Source organism: Pelophylax lessonae (genome assembly GCF_965119305.1).
Source record: "Pelophylax lessonae genome assembly, chromosome: 3".
Classification (NCBI taxonomy): Eukaryota; Metazoa; Chordata; class Amphibia; order Anura; family Ranidae; genus Pelophylax; species Pelophylax lessonae.
The window spans coordinates 264,713,390-264,738,133 of NC_138770.1; the positions used below are offsets into that span (position 1 = coordinate 264,713,390).

General features: G+C 42.9%; 1 protein-coding gene across 1 annotated transcript in view; it reads right to left on the bottom strand.

Moving 5' to 3' along the window:
• Positions 1-24,744, bottom strand: part of PHC3 (polyhomeotic homolog 3) — a 179,695-nt gene that overhangs the window by 118,759 nt on the left and 36,192 nt on the right. Inside the window, exons 4-5 of the mRNA XM_082249149.1 lie at positions 8,062-8,136; positions 4,192-4,350 (exon numbers count right to left, since the gene is read on the bottom strand). Of these exons, the coding sequence (XP_082105275.1) occupies positions 4,192-4,350; positions 8,062-8,136 (234 nt within the window). The remainder of the gene's footprint in view (positions 1-4,191; positions 4,351-8,061; positions 8,137-24,744) is intronic.

A 24,744-nucleotide genomic window follows, 5' to 3' on the forward strand; every position in this document is an offset into this window, starting at 1 on the left:
GAGCTCCCACAACTGGCTTAAGAGGGTCGTGGCTTCATGAATCTTGCGGTTTAATCCCAGGCCTCCCAGCAAGTACACAGAGCCCTGAGATTAAGTGGCGCAGACTTCATTAGCTTAGAGTGCAGAGAAGACGTGAAGGGTTCCATATCTGGACCCATCCATTCTGGAAACATATTTAATCCGGTTATACAACCCATCTCTCTTAACCTATAAACTCCTTCTCCTATTGTTCTCCACAAGTAGGTATTTACCAGGTCACTAGAATTAGGGTATACTCGGACTGTACCATCTCTCACGAGGTCAAACAGTGAAAGGTTCACAATAAACTCTCAAGCTTTTCGCATGGCCTGACGCAATTGTGGATTAATACTAGTTACTGCTTCCTTGCCTGACAAAACAACACTATCCACCCCTTCAGCCCACAAACTTAGGAGCCAACTCAATAGGAGTTCCCTGGACCTGTTTGTATTGTTTTGCCAGCTCATGGAGTTCAGTTTATGTAAACTCCCTTACTTCTTCAAATTCAACATCTCTGGGGTTGTCATAATGCACCTCCCCATCCGCCATATCCTCTCTATTATGTTGCCTTTTCCTATGCTTAGTAATGAGGGGTCTGGCACACTTTTTCTTTCCCATTGGGTGACCATCATCAGAAACATCTAACTCTATCTCCACATCCTATCATTTGAGGAGAGCACATCCTCACAATCCCAGTTTTGGGATGTGGCAATGGCACGTACCCTGGCTTTACTAACAGGTTTAAGGCCCTTCCTTTTCTTTAAGGCATTAATTGATTTAGTCATGAGGGCTGCACACCGCTCTTGCAAATAATCAACCTGACTAGCTGGTCTTTTAATGCCTTAATTTCTGCCTCTACCTTCTTCCTCCTTTGGGATTCAGTATACAGAGCATGAAGAAAATACCAAGCCACTGTTGCTTTTCCTAAACAGCTTACGCAACATTTTTACCTAGCACAAGCTACACAACACACCACAGAAAAACAGGTCTGCTTCAATTGACCTATAGCGCAATCATGGCATGAGCCCCCAAGTGTTTCGGATAAGCCCCCAATTGTTTTGCTTTCGCCTATCATTGCAGTATAATCAAGGAATCTCAGACCTCTGCAGTGTATAAATGTGCTTTTACTATACAAAAATGCTGTACATACAATACTATTACAATAATAGGAATACAATAAAAGACTGAAAGATATAACAATGCCTAGCAAACAGAAATTATGGTCTATACACAGTTAAAATACCCTTAAAAGTTACTTAATTCCAGTTACTGTGTGCTTGTGATCTCCATAGCCAAGGAGGACCCAAAGCTTCTATAAGCAGTTGCTGGAAATCGGGTATCTTCTCCTTGAATGGTATATACTTTTCCTGGTTGGTGTTAAGGTATGATGAGAGCCCTGTCCAGCTTATGCCTGACAACATTTTTATATATCAGGTTGTTTACCATAGTTACCAATTTGTTTACCTTAACAACAAAATAGACTGCTGCACTGTACCATTTTCAATTTGAGAGCCGTTCTTAAATTCTACCTCAGGATGGCACTCTGGTCTATTACATGCCATTACCTGTATACTGAAGCTGTAGAGACAATAGACTGCTGAAACTGTCAACTGAATACAACAATGGTATCCAAGTTCCCATTGTATGCAACACCATTGGTCTGAGAAGTATCCACTCAAACACAACCTGATTTTCTGTGTCTGTGAAAACTACTAAACAGACTGTCCCATGTAATGTTATGTCTGATTAATAAAAAAAAAAAAAATCATATTGTTTATCAAACGCAACACACCATCTGCACTCCATGATGTAATAAACCATGCAAGAAAAAGGATTCAACAATAGTGCAATACTGTAACACTATTTGATTTATTAAACCCTCCTAAAAGCACTTACAAATATATAAAATAAAAGCACATTGAAATATTGGCCCTATGAACAAGTCTATAGGACGAAACGTGACAGGGCGTAACCGCATGAATGCCAGAAGTGACCTAGGCACATGATTCCAGAAGTGACGTGGCAGATATTCAGCCGTGAGGTGGTGAGACACTGGGTGTCTGGCTTGCTGAAGAAGAGTGTGGTCTATGCTATTCTTTTTGTAGAGGACATTTTGATGCACTTTTACTTTATGTTTGTAAGTGCTTTTAGGAGGTTTTAATAAATCAGATAATATTACAATATTGCATTATTGTTGAATCTCTTTTCTTGCTCGGGTAAATACGTCACAGAGTCCATCAAACAATAGAAGTGCGGATGGTCGGCAACTGCTTATCAGAAGTTAGTTGTGAGGCAATACCCTCTAGTGCAGTGGTTCTCAACTCCGGTCCTCAGGACCCACTAACAGGCCAGATTTTAAGTATCACCTTGGGGAGATGCAGACTAGAATACTGCAATTACTGAGCAGCAAAATAGACTGTTCACTTTGCAAAGGAAGTTGAACGTTGCAAAGAAATTTTACCCAGAGTTTCATGAATGTGGTGAAGCTCTGCTGACTTCTATCATCCATACATGTGCAATCAAAAATGCAGTTTTTAATATTTTTCTTGAATGTGATTGGGGATTCTTTGCAAAGTGAGCCAGTTGCCACATTCAATAAGCTCTAGGGAAAAATTCCCTTGCAATGTGCAATGTCCTGTGCAACATAAACAGCATATTTGCCTTTAGTAAAATAAACCCCAAAGACTCCAACTGGTTGATATGAAGTATCATAAATGGCTCTTATCAAAGGGGCTCAGATAAATAAAGTGTATTACCTGAATGCAGTTAATAATGTAAAGTGTGTACAGCTATAAAATTTCACTTTACATATCCTATATGGCAACAAACAAAATGTGAACATTCCCTTGGCTCCAGGATTGGTAGGTCTGTTGCCCCTAAAAACAGGACAAATCAACAATAAAGCAACACTTACAATGATCAGCTTTTATTTATTTATGTAAAACCTTTATCCCAAAAGGAAAAAAACTGTTGCTGTAACTGCTTATAAAGTGTTAGCTGGAGTTTACCCTCAACTTGTTAGTGTATTTAAATCTGCTAGTACATCTAACACATAGAATCACTAAATACAATGCCCAAGCTCTACTACCAATGATGCTATCCAAGGTTAAAAAATGGTGCTCGTGGCTGGGATTTACAGTCTCTCAGTAATTTTACCATTGATAGATATAAGCCAGCAACTCAGTTGACTCAAACATTAAAAATCTTTATTGGCTACACAAGTACATCCAATAAAACAATTGTTTTACTGGATGTACTTGTGTAGCCAATAAAAATGTTCAATGTTTGAGTCCAACGAGTTGCCGGTTTATATCTACAGTTTATACGTTAAAAGTAAATCTAACACTCCCCTCCCCCCAGACTGACAATGCTGCTGTCCAAAGCTTCCCCTTGTGCTCCTTAATCCAGAGTGGGGGCATTCTACTACAGGAGGTGTGTAACTGGCCAGATCATCAGGTAGAAACAGGGAAAAAGGACTAAAAAAAAAGATGCAACCACCACATCTAACGAATAGTAAACTACAATATATTACATTTTTGGATTTGGGTATAATACTGCTTTTAGGACTGGTTCATGCTACCATTTCTGTGTTCTGTATATGTTTCTACCTGTGCATTGTTTATGCATTCTGGTGCGTTTGTACCCTTTTCTTCATCTCAGGATATATACATTCCAGTGCTTTTTGGTGCATTCCAGTGCATTTTTTGTATGTGGTTTGCTCCATTCCATACAGAAAAAATGTAGCATGTTCTACTTTTGTTGACTATAGTTGAACGCATTGCACTGATGTGAACTAGGGCCATTGAAATACATGGCAAACATTGTGCATGTGTTTTTGATGCAGATTAAATATGCCCTGGACTTCATCTTGTGGGAACCAACCTTTAATCTGATTGGCTGTAACTATTTGCCTTCCTTCAACCCCCTTCAGCTTTGTGAAGCTTTACATTCACATTCAGAAAGGCTGAAGTGAAACAGAAAATATATTACATGCAAATCAGAGATGTGTTATCTTATTTAAACTTCCTGTCGTAGGTATATGTAATCTTACTAACAACTCATGTCATGGAGATACTGTATGTGATCTAATTCACATATTTATGCTGGGGTAAAATTACACACATTGTCAGGTGAGGAAGATGCCATCACACCAATGGACAAAGAGACACTCACCATTTGTGCTCGCAGGTACATCTGAGCCTGGCTTGAGCTCAGCGTGGGTGATGTACTTCCCAGTAGCATTGTTTTTTGGGTGATACTGCTGCTTGTAGTACTAGATGTCTGTGATCGGCTTATGATTTGGGTAGGTGGAGGTGAAGACGATAGATTAAGCTAGCAGGAAAGGCAAAGACAATTTTTTTTTTTTTAGTTCAGTTTACCTTTGTGAAGTTTACATGATAAAGTTATCTGCAGAAAAACAGGACTAGGACATAGGGCTGTCAGTCATTTTATATAACTGTGCTGCTTCTGTGTTCCTTTCCTTCTGCTAGAGCAGGGGTCTCCAAACTATGGCCCTCTAGTTGTTCAGGAAATACAATTCCCATCATGCCTAGTCATGTCTGTGAATATCAGAGTTTTACAATGCCTCATAGGATGTGTAGTTCTGCTACAGCTGGAGGGCCGTTGTTTGAAGATCCCTGTGCTAGAGTTAAGCTGGCCATACATGGCTCAGTTTTTTTTCATTTAGCAAAAAACTGAACCAATTCCACATATTTAAGGTGGATGGAGGAATCCTTCCTGCTGTGTCATTGTACAGTCAGCTGGACTCCTCCACTGTCATAATACATTGATCAGCACTGCAGCAATTAGAGAACCCAACATTTTTTTAGCAAGCCTGTTTGTGAGTGGTCAGTCGGTAGATTGATTGCTATTTAACAGGACTGGCCATAGATGGATCTAAATTCAGCCAGTCCCTGCTGAACCAGCCAAATTTCAATCCATCTATGGTTAAAGCGGAGTTCCGGCCTCGGGGTTCAATTTGAGCTAAAAAACTGAATTTTTGTAAAATCTTACTGTAAAATTCCTTTCTCTGAGTCCTCTGACAGTCGCCGCCCACTCATACAGTCTTCACCAATGGGTATTGACCTCTTATCCATAGGAGCAAGCTAGGCATAAGACTTGTTAAAAACAAAGTAATTTAGATAGACATACCTATGGGGGCTGTCCCACTGGTGCAAAGAAAAAACTAGTTTTTCAGAAATAAAATCATAAAAACAACAGAAGAAAAGGCTGAGACTGTAGCCTCAGCACAGGGAGAGCCTATCTCACTCCTAACTAGGCAGAAGACAAACTGAGTTGGGATGGCTGATAGCAGGGGGGTATTGGACCAGTGGGACAGCCCCCATAGGTGTGTCTATGTAAATTACTTTGTTTTTAACAAGTCTTATGCCTAGCTTGCTCCTATGGATAAGAGGTCAATACCCATTGGTGAAGACTGTATGAGTGGGCGGAGACTGTTAGAGGACGTAATAGAAATACCCCCGGGACAGTCAGGGCTAGTACATTCCATAATGGATAGCCTCTGAACTGTCCCGGGTCGCACTTACCTGAAAGAAGAAATACTTACCTTGAAAATTTCTTCTCCAGCGCTGCCATCTCAGGTGTGGGCAGCTGAAGCCGCATCGTCTCTCTTCGTGTCCTCTTCCGTGTCCTCTTCGTGACGTCGGAGTCCCACAACACACTGCACCGGCCCCGCTCGTCACTTCCAGTGCAGCGCGGCACCCCTGCACAGCTTCTGGGCATGCCCAGAAGCTGTTTAGCAGTGAATACAGCGCCTGCACCGGAAGTGACGAGCGGGGCCAGTGCAGGCGCATTGATTCCTGGGAGCGATGACGTTCAGCTCCCAGGAATCATCGCAAACCGGAAGTGATGGCGCAGGCCGCGGCCGCAGAGGAAGGAAGTGGAAGGAAGGTGAGTATATTTTCTTTTTTAATAAGGAAAGTGACCAAAAAAAAAATCGCCATTATCCATTTCTTTTTCAGGTTCCCCTTAGCAAGCGGATGGCCCAAAATCGATTTTATCGATTTTGAGGCCTGAACTCCGCTTTAACTTAAAACTCCATTCACACTTTGCAATTTGGAATCCCCGTGATTCTAAATCACGTGGCATATAGTGAAAATTGCTCAATGCGCTTTTTTGTGCCATTCATCCTAAAATGTACCTCAAATGCGTTACCATTTTGCAGCAATTGTAGTGCAACAGAATCAAGCTACAATCACTGCAAAACGCAGCTTTAAAATTCACATGAAGATTGACGCTTAAAAAGGAGCAGGGGCTTCTTCTGGGTGCCAAACACACATTGGACAGCACACTAAAGTGAATGGGCTGACCTATGCGTGAAATGTGAATTTGCCCATGCAAAATCGCGAGTTCCCACTATGCAAAGTATGAATGGGACCTAACAGTACCCGAGAGGACTTCCAGGAAAAGTTATTACTGTATAACTTGAAGCTGGATCCTAGGAAGCTAACAATATTCCCCTCAACAGATACAATCAAATATAAAACTTTACCCATGTAGCACTGTCCAAGAACGCTGAATATTATTTAAATGTTTACATGTGCCAACAGCTAATACATTCTATGCATGGGATATAAACACAAAGCAAAAATACTTATAAATACATTGGTTTTTGCTTTTTAAATATTAGAATGATTTCCTTAACAGCTACCTAAGGTATCTTGTTCTGCCTTTGATTTTCAGGAATCCTCTATTCTCCCACATAAACACCCTCTAATTGTGAAATAAAAACATGCCAAGGGGAGGTATACCAAAATCTTAGTTATGGTTCATTACTTCACTTGATTCACAGCTTACAGCAAATGTGTAAAGCCCTTCAATTAGCATTTCATTAAAACCATCTAGACTGTGTTCTCAAGATCTACTAGCAATACAAGTCTGTGACTCATCTATGACTAGTGATTAAACAGATTCTGTCACTAGTCAAAGGTACTAAGTGTAAAGCCATATGGAGTCTTCACATAAGGTTCACCCAATATTTACATATTTTTCTAAATGATTCACATTAGAGAAATGTATTAATCCTGGGTGAAAGTTGTGTGAATCTTGGGAAAACAATTATGAATAAACCCCTATGCATCGCTTTTTCTTTTTTGCCATGCTCTCTTTTTTTAGTAATGGAAACTTGGAATGGAACAGCCCGATAACCCTGGCTGCAAGACCACCTTGCATGTGTGCTATGGACAGAAGAGCTTCAAATAGGAACTAGCAAACCTTTACTTTTTTATATTTGTATTCAGAACTTTATGTACTAGTTGAATTTTTATCACTATTTATTCACATGTTTAATTTTGGATCTATTTGATTGATATGTATCATATAGGAATTGTTTTCATTTTATTAGACAGCGCAACACACACACACACATATATATATATATATATATATATATATATATATATATATACACGCACATACATACACACACACACACACACACACACACACCCATTTACTGTAAAAATAAGAATACAATTATTAGAAGTAGGATTTTTTTTTGATAAAAAGGTAGATGATGCATGTATGCAAACTGAGGATAAAGAACTAAAATAAATTGACCACTGAAAACCATGATGAGAGATAACTATAATATTAATAGGAGGATACACAATTGTTATCAGAGTATGCTTACATCTAATAAAACATTTTAACAGAGACCTTTCACTTCTAGATATAGAAAACACTTTTATCCCCCCCCCCCCTCCCTAAATTTACGGAAGCTTTGCTTTTTGGCGTTTTTTAAATATTTTACTACTAGCTGTATCTTTCTTCCACTTAGGGACATGTTCTAATCGATATACTAATTATACAGCAATAAAAATAATGACACTAATTACCAAACAGTAGAGAGCAACATCTTAGCTGAATATCATTGTACGAAAGTCTAATAGCTGATAATATGGTTACAGAACAACAGTTTTAGTAGATTACGAATAAAAATAGTTTAATTATGGGAAGGTTGGATGACAATAAATTCTAAAGGTCAGTAGTAGCACTGGGAACAATAGATGTTCTGGCACTTACAGATGGCTGTGGGACACTTGATTGCTGGTTAGCTGTAGTGGGGGAAACAGACTGTCTGTCGCCAGACACACCTGCCTGGGAACAAGGACAAGAAGAAGAAAACAATATTAAAAACATGAGGAATCACATATCATACAGTAATATTATAGTCACTAAGCATAGGCCAGCAATAACACTATTTTAAAGAGTTAATATAGTGTTTTTCAGCAAGTGCATATTTTGAGTTATTAAAAAATTAAAGTAACAATTTCGCATGCTTGCCCTTTCATATTTTGAATCGTATATATAAGCCACTCAGGAAAAACATTGTTTTCAATGAGTTTTCCAACTCATACACTTACATTGCATGAAGAAACAGTAAGGTACACCCACTATGGAATGCTCTACAGCCCTGGCTAAAAAGTTTGAGAATGACTCAAATATACATTTTTACAAAGTCTGCTGCTTAAGTGTTTTTAGATCTTTTTTTCAGATGTTACTATGGTTGGTATACTGAAGTATAATGACAAGCATTTCATAAGTGTCAAAGGCTTTTATATACAATTACACTAGGTTTATGCAGAGACAATATTTGCAGTGTTGTTCCTTCTTTTTCAAGACCTCTGCAATTCACCTTGGCATGCTGTCAATCAACTTCTGGGCCTTAATGGAATTAAGGTCTGGGAAATTTCCTGGCCATGGACCAAAAATATTGAGGTTTTGTTCCCCAAGCCACTTAGTTATCACTTTTGCCTTTTGGCAAGGTGCTCCATCATGCTGGAAAAGGCATTGTTCGTCACCAAACTGTTCTTGGATGATTGGGAGAAGTTGCGCTTGGAGGATGTTTTTGTACAATTCTTTATTCATGGCTAAAAATTAGGCAAACTTATGTGAGTGAGCACACTCCCTTGGCTGAGAAGCAACCCCACACATGAATAATCTGAGGATACTTTACTGTTGGCATGACACAGGACTGATTGTAGAGCTCACATTATCTTCTCCAGGCAAGGTTTTTTTCCAAATTCCCAAAACACCCTCTGGCATATCAGCTTACCTCCAACACTCCACCTGTTGCATTCCCCTTAATATAAAAAAAAAGTAAACTGAACAGCATTAGGCCCCTTTCGCACATACGGTCCGATCGGATCTGCCTGTCAGTTTCAGCGTGGAATTTATTTATACGTTTTCATATTGTACATTTTTTCACGTTTTACGTTGCTGCTCACTAGTTGGAAATATTCCACATACACATTGTTAATTTGTTAATTATATAATCTAAATGTATTACTATCACAATCCTTGAGTGGTATAATCACAATATACACATTCACAATTAATTATCTTTTGCGCAGGTGGTTTAGTGACAAACACTAAATATTTAAGTCATTTCACATATACCCATGGCATGCGTGAGCAATATATCATTTAGTGACAGCTTTGTGTAAAAAAACAAAAAACTAATTGTAATTTTCTCGAAACTTAGGGCAAAATATAAAATACTTCATGGACTCAACATGCCTGTCAGCAAATAGCTTTGGGTGTCTACTTTCCAAAAAGGGGTCATTTGGGGGGGGGGGGGGGGTGGGTGTTTGAACTGTCCTGGCATTTTATGCTCAATCTTAGCCACACATCAACCACTTGAAAACCAAGCCTTTTCTGTGACTTTCTGTTTACATGAAAAAATATTTTTTTTTACTAGAAAATTACTTTGAACCCCCAAACATTATATATTTTCTAAAAGCAGAGGCCCTACAGAACAAAATGGTGGATGTTGCAATTTTTTATGTCACACGGTATTTGCGCACAGATTTTCCAAACGCAATTTTTGTTTATACATGACATGCTTTAAAATTGTGCACGCCCGTGCAGCGGCAAACTACGTACATTTTTAAAAGCCTTTAAAAGTCTTTACAGGCTACCACTTTAGACTTACAGAGGAGGTCTACTGCAAGAATTACTGCCCTTAACCTGGCCTTCGTGGCGATACCTCACATACATGCTGCAATTGTGGTTTACATATGACACTAGGCCGACGCCTGCGTGCGCCTTTGTGTGCAAGCACGGGAGGAAAGGGGTGCTTGAATTTTTTTTATTTTTATTTTATTTTGCTTTTTTATGTTATTTTGACACCTTCCCTTTCTTTTCTTTTTTTTTTTTTTTAATAATTTTTATTGTTTTCAGAGTGAATTTAAATATCCCCTATGATAGCAATCTCTAGTGAGAGGTACTCTTTTTTTAAAAAAAAATTGGGGTCTATTAGACTCTAGATCTCTCCTCTGCCATTAAAGCATCTGACCACACCAAGATTGGTGTGATAAGATGCTCTCCCAATTTCCCAATGGCGCTGTTTGTCATGAACTGCTCGTAGCTTCCGGTATCTTAGGCCATAGAGATGATTGGAGCCATTCTCATCTCCAATCAGCTCTATGGTCAGATAATGGAACCACCGGCTGCACTCTTGGGCTACCCGGAGGCAGAGGAGAACTCGAGAAAAACCAGGGAAAACGGCGAGATGGGGGGGGGGGGGGAGTCCCCTCCCACTGCTTGTAAAAGTACTCTAGCGGCTAATTATCCATTAGGATTGCTTTTACATGTAAGCCGACTACTGGCTTACTAAATCTGCAGGCATCATCCTGGTATAACCACTCAAAGTCCAGCGACGTACTAGTACATTGCTGGTCCTTGTTTGGCATATATTGTTTTTTTTTTTCATGCAGCCTGTGGGCTGAACGAAAAAAAAAGAGAACCTAACAGATTCGATTGATGTGGATGAAGAAATCTCCATCAGAAAATGTGTAGTATACCCATCATTAGACCGCGCAAAACATCCACCCACTTCTTTAATAATGAGCATACATGATGAAAGCCATTTAAGGCTTCTTATTTATTTTTTTAACTGCGGTGGTGAAATCACCTCCTACAGCGCTGCCATCACAGATTTCCATATATGCTGAGCACAAACACTGTTTGTGTCAGAATATATACAAATCAGTGTGGCAGCTGATGGGTGTACCTGCAAGGTAAACTGGTTAACAATAGAATAGTAAAAATAAAACATTACATTGGTACCTGAAAAGTAAAAAAATGGTTACCAATGAAAAACAGTAACAATAAAGAACAGTAAAAGTAGAAAGAGTAGAAGTAGAAGAGCAGAGTAGGAACAGAAAATTAACTCAAATGACAACTATTTTTGTTTTTTTTAAATTTATGGGTTATTTTTGTAAATTTTTTTTTCTTTTAACTTTAACGTTCCAGCTTAGGGTCTCTCAAAATGACGATCGCCATCGAACATCTTTCGAGACCCAGTGTAAGTGTGCCTTGGACTGTGCCGTGCTGTACCCGATGCAGAGACCAGGTTGGTCAGGACAGGAGGGACAATAAGTACAGGTGTCACGCCTAAATCCGCGCTTCCTACAGACACAACATCTTCTTTGGGGCGCTCTTTTGGTAGGGGTACTCGGAAGGACATGTGCAAAATGCCTCTCATGCAGCCGGCTCACTGCATCTGGTAAGGGAAGTTGGGTCAGAGGATCTCCTGGATACAGGTAGGCTGTGATGATCTCTTTCTGGAATTGTAGGAAGGATCCACTTCGTGCTGACGCTCAGCAAATCCAATTGAAATAAATAAACAGACACTTTTTTTTACCAGCGTCTGGCCTTATGGGCAACTAAAGTATGGCGACAAAATATGGTTGTTCAGGTCCACCCCTCCCATATTAAGGATTAATTAGTGGACACAAGTTGGCGTAGGAATTTGGACAGAACGAAAACATTCCGTGTATCCCTCCACTTCACTGCAAGCAATTTGTCTGTTTTCAAGCAGGCTTTCTCCCCCCTCCGACTAAGTCGGGAATCTACAAGCCGTTGGGGGAAGCCCCGGCGATTAGGTCGCACGGTGCCACATGCACCAATTTGAAATTCAAGCAGGTGAGTAAAAAGTGGCATGCTTGAATAAAAGTTGTCCACGTACAAATGGTACCCCTTTACGAATAAGGGCGACACCAAGTCCCACACAATCTTGCCGCTGCTCCCCATGTAGTCTGGGCAGTTGGGGAGCTCCACCGTGCTATCTTTACCCTCGTAAACACGAAAACTAACTGTATAGCCTGTGGCCCTGTCACAGAGCTTATGCAGCTTGACCCCGTATCTGGCACGCTTGCTGGGGATAAACTGCTTGATAACAAGGCGGCCATAAAACGTAATCAGGGACTCATCAACGCAGACAACTTGTTGGGGAATAAACAAGGCTGCAAACCGCTGATTGAAGTGGTTTACGAGGGGACGAAATTTGTGGAGCCGGTCATATCCAGGGTCTCCCCGAGGACGACAGAGTTACATAGTTGAGTCAGGTTGAAAAAAAAGACACAAGTCCATCTGGTTCAACCAAAAAAAAAAAAACAGTATTGAAAACCCAACCATACAATCCCATATACACAATCCTATACCCGCAGTTGATCCAGAGGAAGGTGAAAAAACCCCAGCAAAGCATGATCCAATTTGCTACAGCAGGGGGAAAAAATTCCTTCCTGATCGGATATTCCCTGGATCAACTTTAAATAAAAAAAAAAATGTTAGCACCCACTTATATTAAGTACACCCAGGAAAGAATCCAGACCTTTTTTAAAGCAATCTAGTGAGTTAGCCTGAACCACCTCTGGAGGGAGTCTATTCCACATTTTCCCAGCTCTTACGGTGAAGAAACCTTTCTGTATTTGGAGACAAAATCTGTTTTCCTCTAGACGTAAAGAGTGCCCCCTTGTCCTCTGTGTTGACCTTAAAGTGAACAACTCAACTCCAAGTTCACTATATGGGCCCCTTATGTATTTATACATGTTGATCATATCCCCCCTTAATCTCCTCTTCTCAAGAGATAATAAATTCAGCTCCTCTAATCTTTTATCATAGCTGAGCTTCTCCATGCCTCTTATCAGTTTGGTTGCCCTTCTCTGCACTTTCAGTTCCCCGATATCCTTTATAAGAACTGGTGACCAAAACTGAACTGCATTTTCCAGATGAAGTCTTACTAATGATTTGTTCAGGGGCAAAATGATATCTCTCTCTCTGGTGTCCATGCCTCTCCTAATACAAGAAAGGACTTCACTTGCTTTGTAAACCGCAGCTTGGCATTGCATGCTATTATTAAGCTTATGATCTACCAGAACACCCAGATCCTTCTCTGCTATGGATTCCCCCAGTTCTACTCCACCTAGTATGTATGATGCATGCATATTCTTAGCCCCCAAGTGCATAACTTTACATTTATCAACATTAAACCTCATTTGCCACATAGTTGCCCAATGAAACAGTGCATTGAGGTCAGCTTGTAAGTTGGAGACATCCTGTAAGGGTATTCCACTGCAAAGCTTGGTGTCATCTGCAAAGACTGAAATGGTACTTTTAATCCCAGACCCTATATCATTTATAAAGATATTAAAAAGTAAGGGACCCAACACTGAACCTTGAGGTATACCACTGATAACCTTAGACCATTCAGAGTAAGAATCATTAACACTACTCTCTGAATTCTATTTTTAGCCAATTTTCTATCCAATTAAAAACTGATCTTTCCAAGCCCGTAGACTTTACCTTACACATTAGCCGTGTGTGGGGAACTGTGTCAAACTGTGTCAACTGAGTTCACTGTCACTGAAGCGCATGAACCGCAGAATTTGCTCATATCATCCTAGCCATGGAAGCAGAGAACACACGCATATGGTGAATTGGGTCAGTGGACCAATATGACCACAACTCACTATTTTTAGTTATGCCCATGTTGAGGCATAGGCCCAGAAAAGTCTTAAACTCAGAAACCATTATAGGTTTCCAGCCAAATGGTCTGGCAAGGGACAAATTTGGGTTCCAGGAGGGAAGAGAGCACAGTTTCCTGTGCCTGTGTTACAAAACTGACTGATCGGTTCTGTACAGAATCAGACCATCGCGGGGACGGAGGGCAGGCAGGAGCACGCCCCAGAGCCCCAACAGCGAGCGCCGTACAGTTATGGCGATTCACCTGGGAGCGGCTGCCTGCCGCATCGGTCGTAAAGAGGTTAATCGAATAGGCCTAAATCACAGTCTATCTGATACATCTAGAAATGGTTGCAGAAGAAGCAGATAGTCCTTTTCGAGGCCCATCCGTAAGCACAAATAGCGAGTCTGACTTCCTAAAAGACTCCGTAGCTGCCAGGTACACCCGAATAGCCCGAACCACATCCAAGGTATGCAACGAAATTTCCTTAGGATGTTTTGGCCTGGGGCACAGGGAAGGCAACACAAAGTCCTCATTCAGATGGAATTCAGAGACCACCTTTGGAAGGAATGACGGACACCTTATCTTTGTGGACCACCAAATAAGGGAAATGACAAGACACTGCCGCCAATTCCGACATCCTCACTGCAGAGGTGATAGCCACCAAAAAGGCCACCTTCTTTGATAGCAGAAGCAGGGGAAGCGCCCGAATATTTTCAAATAGAGGCTTCTGTAGAGCTGAAAGCACCAAGTTGAGATCCCAAGGCAGTAGTGGGGACCGCACTGGTGGAGTCAAATGTCGAACCCCCTGAATAAAAGTACGCACCAGGGACTGCATGGCCAAGGGTCGTTGAAAGAAGATCGCCATGACCGACACCTGGCCCCTAACGGTACTCAAGGCCAATTTCTGCTCAACCCCCCGTTGAAGCAAAGTCAAGACCCGAGCCATGGAAAAACAGCGAGGGTGAACACCAAGTGTTTCACACCACAAAATGTACGCTTCCCACGTAAGATGGTAGATCTTCCTAGAAGTAGACTTCCTAGCTTTCAGTAGTGTAGGAATCACCGCCCCAGACGAACCTCTATCCTTCAGCACCTGGCTTTCAACAGCCAAACCATCAAAGCTGGAGACTGTAAAGCAGGATGAAAGATTGGGCCATTGGGACAGCAGGTCCTCCGAGAGGTAGTCTCCAAGGGGTGTCAGCGACCAGCTGCACCAGTTTGGCGTACAAAGACTGACGAGGCCAATCTGGGGCCACTAGAATGACCGGAATTCCTTCTACCTTGATCCCATGCAAGAGTCTCGGCAGAAGCTTTAGAAGAGGTAAGGCAGAAGATGATACTGGCTCCAGGGGGCCACCAGCACGCCTGCAGCGTCCGCTAGCGGATCCTGTGACCGTGCCACAAACCTGTGCACCTTCCTGTTGAGCCGAGATGCCAACAGATCCACCTCGGGGGTGCCCCATTGGAGACACACCTGATGAAACACCTCCGGATGAAGGGACCACTCCCCTTGGTTCAACTCCTGCCGACTGACATAATCCGCCTGCCAATTTTCCACCCCTGGAATGTGTATAGCAGAAAGGCCTGGAATTAAACATTCTGCCCACCGAAGAATGCCGGCTACCTCCAGAGCTGCCAATACACTTCTTGTTCCACCCTGGCGATTGACATAAGCCACGGCCGTAGCATTTTCTGATAGATTCGCACCGGACAACCCTGTAGGTGATCCATCCAGTTATTCAGGCACAGCCTGATTGCTCGGAGTTCCAGGACATTGTTTGGAAGTCTGGATTCTTCCAGTGTCCAAGCTCCCTAAACGGAGTTCTGATCCAGGACACCTGCCCACTCAGACAGACTGGCATCCGTGGTGGTCACTGTCCAATACAGGGGGAGAAAACTTTGCCCTGGTGAAGACCTGGAAACGGAAGCCACCAGATCAGAGACCCTTTTGTTTTTCGGCTTAGCTGGATTTGATTGTCCAGAGACTTCGGACTCTTGTTCTATTTGATCAAGATCTCCCTTTGCAGGGACCTCGTGTGGAACTGCAAATGGGACCTCAAAGAGGTAGAAACCATCAGGCCCAGCACCCTTATGCAAGTCCGGAGGGACAACCACCTGCTGGACAGCAAAAGATGAAATCACAGCATGCAACTTCTGGAGTTTGTCCAGAGGAAGGAACACTCTGGCTAGAGCAGATAGTTCAGTTTTGTGGAAGGAACCAGAGCAGACTTCTGGTAATTCAGAAGCTAGCCAAACTCCCTCAGAGTCCGTATAGTGATGTCCACGTCATCCATCAGAGCAGTAGGAGACTCTGCTTGCAAGAGAAGGTCATCCAGGTAGCCCAGCCCTGCGATCCCTCACTGGCGTAACAATGCAAGCACCGGAGCTAACACCTTTGTGAAGACCCGAGGAGCAGATGCAAGACCAAAGGGTAACGGCACAAACTGATAATGCTCCTCTCCCACGACAAAGCATTAGAAGCGTTGGTGACAGACACATAATGGAATTTGTAAGTAAGCAACCTTGATGTCGATAGAGGCAAAGAAATTCCCCTGATGGAAGGATGCCACCACTGTTCGAATTGACTCCATTCTTAACTTATGTACCCGCACAAAGCAGTTCAGGGCCTTGAGATCCAGAATTGGACGCACCTTGCCTTCTTTCTTCGGGGAACATGAACAGGTTTGAACAAAACCCCTGAAAACATTCCGGAGTTGAAACCGAAACAATTTCCCCTTGAAGCAACAGGTCTTGCACCGCCCCGAAGAGGGCTTACAAGCACTCCCGGGACAGGTGCACACTGGAAGGAAAGAGACTCTCCGGAGAGCAAGAACTAAACTCGATCTTGTAGCCGGGCATATCACTTCGTGGACCCACTTGCCTTGCACCAAGGATGTTCGAGAAACCAGTGAAGACTTCCTCCCATCCCAGGCACGGATGAGGGCACCCCTTCATGCAGAAGGAGCTTTGTCTGCGGGTCTGGAGAAGCCCACCTTGGGCTTGGCAGACTGCTTGGATCCTCCAGAAGAGGCTTCAAAAGACTGAACCCTTTTCAGGGGATCCTGAGAGACGAAAAAACTTCCTGTGAGCCGAGGAGGACAGCCATGTCTGCGACAAGGTTCCTTACCCTTACTAGCCTGCGGAAGAAAGGTTCTCTTTCCCCCTGTGAGACTCTTGATGATGTCATCCAGGGTAGCTCCAAACAGGCGATCTCCTTGAAAATGAAGATCAGCTAAGGCTTTTTTTTAGAGGTCTGGTCTGCAGACCAACATTTGAGCCATAAAAACACACCTAAGGGCCACTGCCGAAACAGACAACCTAGAAATCAGGGGAGTCGCATCCAAAGAGATAAAATGCAGCCCCTGGATAAACTGGTCTGCCAGCTCCGCAAAGGCAGCTCACCCTCCAGGTCACGGCGTAAAAGCTTAGCCCACTTGGTCAGAGACACCAGGGCAATGGTGAAAATGGGTCTGAGTGCCGAGTCAGCCACAGTGAACATACTGCGGGCCACAGCCTTTCCGTCAGCCAGATCCTTAAAAGCCAGCAATTCTTCCCCTGGAATCATGGTTGCCTTATTCAACCTGGAAACTGGGGGAACTACCACCAGTGGAACAGTCCACTTCTTAAGGAGGGACTCTTCAAAGGGGTACCTCATTGTGAATCGCTTAGGGACCACAAAGGGACGTTTTGGACTTTCCCAATCTTTTGCAGCAAATCTGTCAAAATAGGAAAATAGGAAGGAAACACCTTCGCTGCTCTAGACAGCTTGTGAATGCCAAAGGGAACCGGTGCCTCCATTTTTTAAGTCTCATTCACAGACACAATCAGCATGTTCCCCAGTGCCTTTTCATGCGCAGCTACAAGAGTGGAGGAATCATCCCCATTATCTGAGAACTCAGGGTGCATGACCGCAGACCCCTTTATGGCGGGCCCTGTCTGCAGCAATCAGATCAGATTCAGAATCTGAGGTGACAGGTGAAGCAGGGGAAGGCAGGGGGGTTGCTTTTTACTACCCCGCAGCCCAAAAGCCAGCTCCACCTGGGACACAAAGCAACCCCCAATCGTGCCTGCAGAGAGTGGAAGAAGACCCCACCAGAATCATCACCCCACCAGGCAATCACCAATTGCACCAGGATTAAAGCACTACACATCCAGAAAGGAAAGAGGCCCAGGAGTCAGCACCAGGGGATAAGTAGGTGCTCCCACAGCTAAAATGGCCACCCAGAAGGCTCCATAGTAATGGTTGCCATTCATTTCAATGCCGGAAACAACGCAAAATGGCCCTGTGGCTACACAAACATAGCCACCAGCCTATACAGGAAATAGGCTACAACAAAATGGCGGCTCCACGAGGCTCCCAGGGATCCCTGGCAAGACACAGAGCAAGAAGGGGGGGCGTAGCAGGAGCCCTCCACCAGTTACAGCCCCCACAGTCGATTGCTTGGTCCCCGGCGGCGCACCCCCCCCCCCCTAATCGCCAATACAGCACCCTGCCCCAGAAGGTAGCCAGACCACCATACGACCCCAGTATAGGTGGAGGGGGGATGGGGGAGCAGAGAGGGGGATAGATGACCCACAGGACCATCAGACTCAAGTGGGGCTTAACGGGAAAGAGGGGAAACCGGGGGTTTGACCGTCCTAGGGAGGAGCCATCGTCCACCCCAAAACCCCTCAAGAGGGGATAGCTACTCACCATACCAGGAACCAGGTGGGCACCACTCCAGACAGAACCTGCTTGCCATTTTAACTGATGAAAGCTCTATTTTAATTCAGTAAGAAAAACGGATCGGAAGAAGAACGGATGTAAACTGAAAAATGGTCAGTTTTTCATCAGTTTTTGAATTGGTAGTGGAAAAAAAAACTGATGAAAAACTGATGAGCCCTGATAAAAACTGATGAGCACCGATGAATACTTCATCCATTTTGACGTGACCGAACTTATGAAATGAACGGTCCGCATGTGTGAAAGGGGCCTTAGTGTCTCAAGAAATGAGATAGGCCGTCAGTACATCAGGTGTGATCAATTTTCAATGATTGGCACCATAGCTTATAGACTCTATAAATATAGACTGTGAGTGTTTTTTACCTTTGCGAATAAACTGTCTTTTATAATACTATGCTCATGCAGCGCTTCCTACTTTCCCTCCCTTGTTTTATTCCACAGAGCTGGCTTTACTCTGGAGGATAGCTGCCGCCATTTACTTATATCATGGACTTATAAACTTTTCTATAGCTGAGCTAAATACTGTATGAAAAAAGAAATACAGAGGCGCCTCTAAATGCAGACTGTGTTCCAGCCCTCACTTCCGTCAGTCTCCATCTTCTTTTCCTGGATGCCAGCCTAAACATCTACAGGGAGATAGAGGAAAATGGCCTGCTAAATCTGCTGGAAGCACTCAAGCTCCACTGTCCAGGATGCCACAGAGGGACTCTTTACCCCCATTTCCAGGCTTTATGCATACAAGGGATATGCAAGTTTTTAACAGCTTGTCATTCCACATTAAATCATTTTACAGTCTGCATTTAGAGGCGCCTCTGTATTTCCTTTTTCTTTCAATTCTTGGGAAAATTGCTTCAGTCATTCCCCCCACTTGCTGATGGTTGCCTAAAAACTTGTGGACCTATCTCTTCATGGTGGCCCAAAATCACTAGACACTGTAAGTTCACCAAGGACTTGTTATTGCTCATGAACTAGCGCCGTTCTGTCCATATCTGTGTTACTATATACTGTATGGACTAAGTTATCTCTTGCTTTTAATGTGCCCCCCTAAAGAGTTTGTCCTTGGGTGTGGCCAGCATGGGCATGTGAATTGTGATTCACTAGACTCCTTCATCTTTTCCTCTGACGATCCTTCCCTCCGCCGCTGACCAGCACAGCACAACCCCAGCCAGCTTGCCTGTGACAGGGAGAGTACTCCGATCCGCCTTTACCTTTTAGCTGCCGACATGATGACCCTTAAGGGCAGAGAAGAAGCCACGGTTGCGGCAGCTCCAGAGCTCTAAGATGGCGCCCAGCAGACTCGGACCAAGAAGACACGGGCAATGGTGAGCACACACAGCCTACCCTAAGTGAGGGTATATCCTTGGAAGCACATGGTTTCAACAGTCGGGCATTTCTCCAGCCTCACCATCAATTCAACCGCACCTGCTTGCTCCCCATCATCAGCCACTAGTATTATGCTACAATTTACTAGGGCAATCCCTGAGGGATTGGAGGCAGGGATTTTTGCTAGACCCCATAAACATTATCCCACCTACAACCTATTGCAAATAATTTGGAATAAAGCCCTGACAGCTACAGAAAGTGGAGGGGTTTACTTCATACAGCCCGATATGGGGAAACCAAACATATGATGAACTTGCTAAACTACAGCAGGGCTCTAGATGGATAGCATTTGGGGTGACTCATTTAACTCAAATTTTTCACTAGGTTCCTAATACCTTTCATAGCTCTCCAGCAGAAATTCTCCCTTCCCCAATATCTGCAATTTTATTATGCCCAATTGTAACACGCTGTTAGAGCCCGGGGACAGGATACGCAATGGGTTTTGTCACTGGCTTCAGTATTCCATCTTATATCTATAGTCACTAATGCCAAGAGCCTTATATCTCAATGCTATAGCATGATGCTGAATGATTTTCTGGATGCTCAGCCTACTGGGGTGAAACAGAGATGGGAGATGGATGTAGGTCCACTATCAGGAGGCCAATGGGAGAAGGCGTTACTGGCTGTGGTAACAAGTTCCACGACTTCCTCACAGAGATTATCCTAATTCTATATAATTCTGAGAGCACACTATACTCCTACTAGGCTCCACCATATGGGAGTGACTGCAGATCCTATATGTTAAAGCTGTCAAAGATATAGGTGTGACCTTATCCATCTCATATGGAGATGTCCTAAGCTCCACCTTTACTGGACATAAGTTATGAGTAACCTTAACCTTTGTTTATAACGCCATGCAGCATGGCGTTATAAAGTGATGGTTACACTGTTCGTATTGATAAAGTAATTGCTACTGTAGTAATAAATACTTCAATGTATCCTGTGCTATTGGAAATTGATACAGGATTTGTCGATGTTAATTTTACTTCAATGTCATCGCCTTGTAATTGGTTGTGTTATGTTCAATAAAAACCTTTCTTATTTGAAAAAGAAAAAAAAAAAAGTTTATCATTTACGATTACACTGTTTTTTTGCGCCAGCATCTACTGTTTTTTTATAGCTACCTCCACAAACCCTCTGAGATTTTCTACTATAAAATTCCTGGCCAAAAGCAGTTACTAAGTAAAAGACAAAGGTGACCAGCGCTATGGAGTATGAAATGAACAGTGAATAGAATAGTAGGTGTGAGCAGCCAACAACCAAACCCCGAAGGGTTAAGAATAAAGTGAATGTGCAAAGGGGTTGAAACGGCGCTACCTAAAGGTGATCGAGTGCTAATTAAAGTGCAGTCATGTGCAAAAATCTCATATGTTGAGGGGGGGGGGTGACACCCACAAATTATAAATTATAAATACCAAAGGGCAAAATAAGACACTGTTGTGTCAATCCAAAGCAACCGATTGGATCTGTTGGTGTGTGGTGAAATTTATCAAAAAAGTGCCGGAGGTGCAACAAATGAACAAATTCTATGCAATAGTGAATTTTTCCCAATATTAAAATAATACAGTGCAAATTGATTGGTCAAATAAATAATAAATATTAAAGATGTATTGATGGTAATAAAAGAAATTCCTGGTGGTGAAGTGGTAAAGTGGGGAAATAATTCCAAGAGTGATATATCCCACAAAGGTTAGGTGCTGCAATCACCTGAGAGACCACTAGGTGTAGCATATACAACCTGTTGAATGAAATGGTCCGGGGTTCCTCTCCACAATCCAGCAAGGCACAGGCTGTTGATCTCACATAAGGGAGAGAGAGGGGAGCCCCATGAAGCAATATATAGTAAAAATGCCGGTACAAAAATAGTATAAACTCACGGTGAAGCTGCCTCGGATCAGTGTTGAGCCACGCCAGGAAGCTTCCGCGTTCCACGGCTGCAAGGTCCGAAACCGGAAGTGACGCTATGACGCAATGGACCCGCCCTACGCGTTTCGTCAGAGGACGTCTGCTGGAGCACTCGATCACCTTTAGGTAGCGCCGTTTCAACCCCCTTGCACATTCACTTTAAAAACAGTTACTACTGCCTTCTCTGGGAGGTTGTTGAATGATTTCTCTAATACATGAGATGGCAATGTAATTAAAGCCAAACTCCATGAAAATCCACACAATACAAGGGTTAAATGCTTGTCATGTCTAGGGATTAAGGTACAAGCAGCTTTAATTACCTTACATCCCACTCCAGCATTCTCCTCCTCCATCCAAAGCTCTGGCATAAAGGTCATATTGTAAGAGCCTGGAGTGTGACCAGGGTTGGTCGCAGTTTACAGGACATCTGTGGTCTCCGTCCTGGAGTGAGGAGTGGGGTAATATATTTTCTTATTTTCCTGTCCAAGTATTACTAAACTCACTAATCCTGGTCATTAATCTGTCCCCTTGCATTGGAGAACAGCATTTTGTGACCATGATGTGATCATACAATATGTAAAGTGCTGCATAAATTGTAGATGCAAAGACATGTAACAATAATAATAATTTTCTACAGGGTTGGGTGAATCTAAAAAGGTTTGGAATGCAAGAATGAACTGCCCTGTAATGCCGGAAATAGACATTTCAAATCACGGCCAGTTCAGCAAGGACCTGCTGAGACTTGAACCATGTATGAGCAGACTGATTGTACCTAAGTTGATCCATCAATCGACTTGGGTACAACCAGCATGTCAGATTTGTAGGATGTGGCTACAGCTGCTGGTAATAATCACTGTGTTCCTCCAGCAGGGATGACACCCCATGCCGGTAGAACACAATAGCTCCGCCGGAGGGATTCCCCCATCAACACTGACTGTGTTGATGGGGAGATTGAGCGATTTTCCTTCCTGCAACCATGAAAATTGTATCATCTATGGTCTGCTTAAAACCCAGTATTTTTCAACCACACAGCTGGAGGCTAGATGTATAGGATTGGATGAAATTTGAAGCAGTGAGAAGGTCGTCACTTACAGTACAGTCCCACATTGCAGCCTAATCCGCATCCCATGACTGCCCAGGTCCCCAAATAGCTGTAGGCCCTGGGGGACACAAAATCCTGGAGGCTTCTGCACCATCACAAACACTATGGGGTAAAAAGTAGTAAATGTGAGTGTAACCAAACATTTACTAGCGGTGAATAATTTACTGTAATTTAAAACAAATGCACCAAGAAGATTTACCTGCAGAGGATGTTAGTGTACCTGCTTAGTAGATCCTCCTGTTGACCCCATCATATAATCTGAAGAACTTCAGTAAAGTATGACACACATTGTACTTTGGAAATTATATTTTATAATTAGGGTAAACGTTATCCTAGTAAAAATATATTTAATTGATTGGGAAATGAAAACAAATTGGAGAACTTCTCAGATATGCAGAAACGATTAAGAAATTCGTAGCAACATCTTTCTCAGTAAGAAAATGTTTACACAGCTCATTAATTATTCATTTCTTCCATGCCACCTAGCTTTATTATCATCATTCTTATTTATTTACAGAGTTATTTATCTAGATCATAAAAGAGTGCTTACAAGAGCCACCAGAATCTTCTGCAATCCAAATAAATGAGTAAATATATATTCAGATTACCTTGTGTGTCTATGTTAATCTCTCACAACACTGCCTGATTAAAATGTACTGTACTACAACCCCATCCTGTTTTGTTTAGGAAAAACTGTCCTCCCACAAGAGCTCAGAGCATTATCTGGGCATGAATGAAATGCACACAATCAGGTGCTCACTGGAATGACATAGGGGGGAAATAAAAAAAATGGGTCTTAAAGGGAATACTTTCTCATCATCAAGGATATCTTAACATTTCTTTTTCTACTCTGGGGTCATACCATGAGACAAATTACAGAGCCTTCAGCCATCACAGCATACCATTCATGCTCTTGGCTTTCTGATGTATTTGTACATGCAGCTCCCAATGTAGGGTATATTTGAGAGTATGAGCAACGTTTCAAGAACAGCATATTTTTTTGTAATTCTTTTTACAGCAGCTTTTTCTTAAAGCGCAAAATGGACAAATTGGATTTTTTTTTGTTACCATTAAATCCCTTTCTCTGAGTTCCTTGATGGACACAGCCTCTTTTCTTAAGTCTTGACAAAACAGGGTTTTACAGAGCCACCTAAGAGTAGGACACTAGCCAGAAAAAAAAAAAAAAAACCTCAGCCTCCCTTTGGCAGTACTTTCTAGGCATAAAACCTCCTCTCTGCTATAGGCAAGCTAGTTAGTTAGTTACAAGCAGCATCATAAAGAAAGATTCCAATAGAGGGTTGCTGGCCGAATGTAGTGCACATGGCGGCCGTAATGCGGCCTCCTGGACCCCAGGAAGGGAAGCAACACAGGGGACACCTGTGAAGGCTGCAGAAAGAGACACTCTCCTACACAGACATGCCCAAAGGGAGAGACCCAGGTCACCCAGCCACAGATCCAGGTAATGAGGACAGAAGAGGGGGGGCAAAGGGGACACTGGAGGCCAGGCGGGAGAACCAACCAGCCTAGGGAGTACCCACAACTCGCTGACCACCCAAGTCCAGGATGAGGCTTGTCGCAACTGACCCAGCATGTAGCTAAGGGACTGCGTGCGCTTGTTGGGCAAACTGGGGTGACCAGTGGATCTAGATTATCCAGCCCATCGCCCAACTCCGCTGCTATAGAAGATCTGAGCAGAAAAAAATCCCCAAAAAAATAAAACAAAGAAAAAAAAAAAGATTGTGGAACTACAGGTCCCAGCAGGGAACCTGGTCCTCCTGAACTCCTGAACATTAGGCAGAAATACCTGGCTTGCCCACAGCGCAGAGGGGTTTAATGCCCATA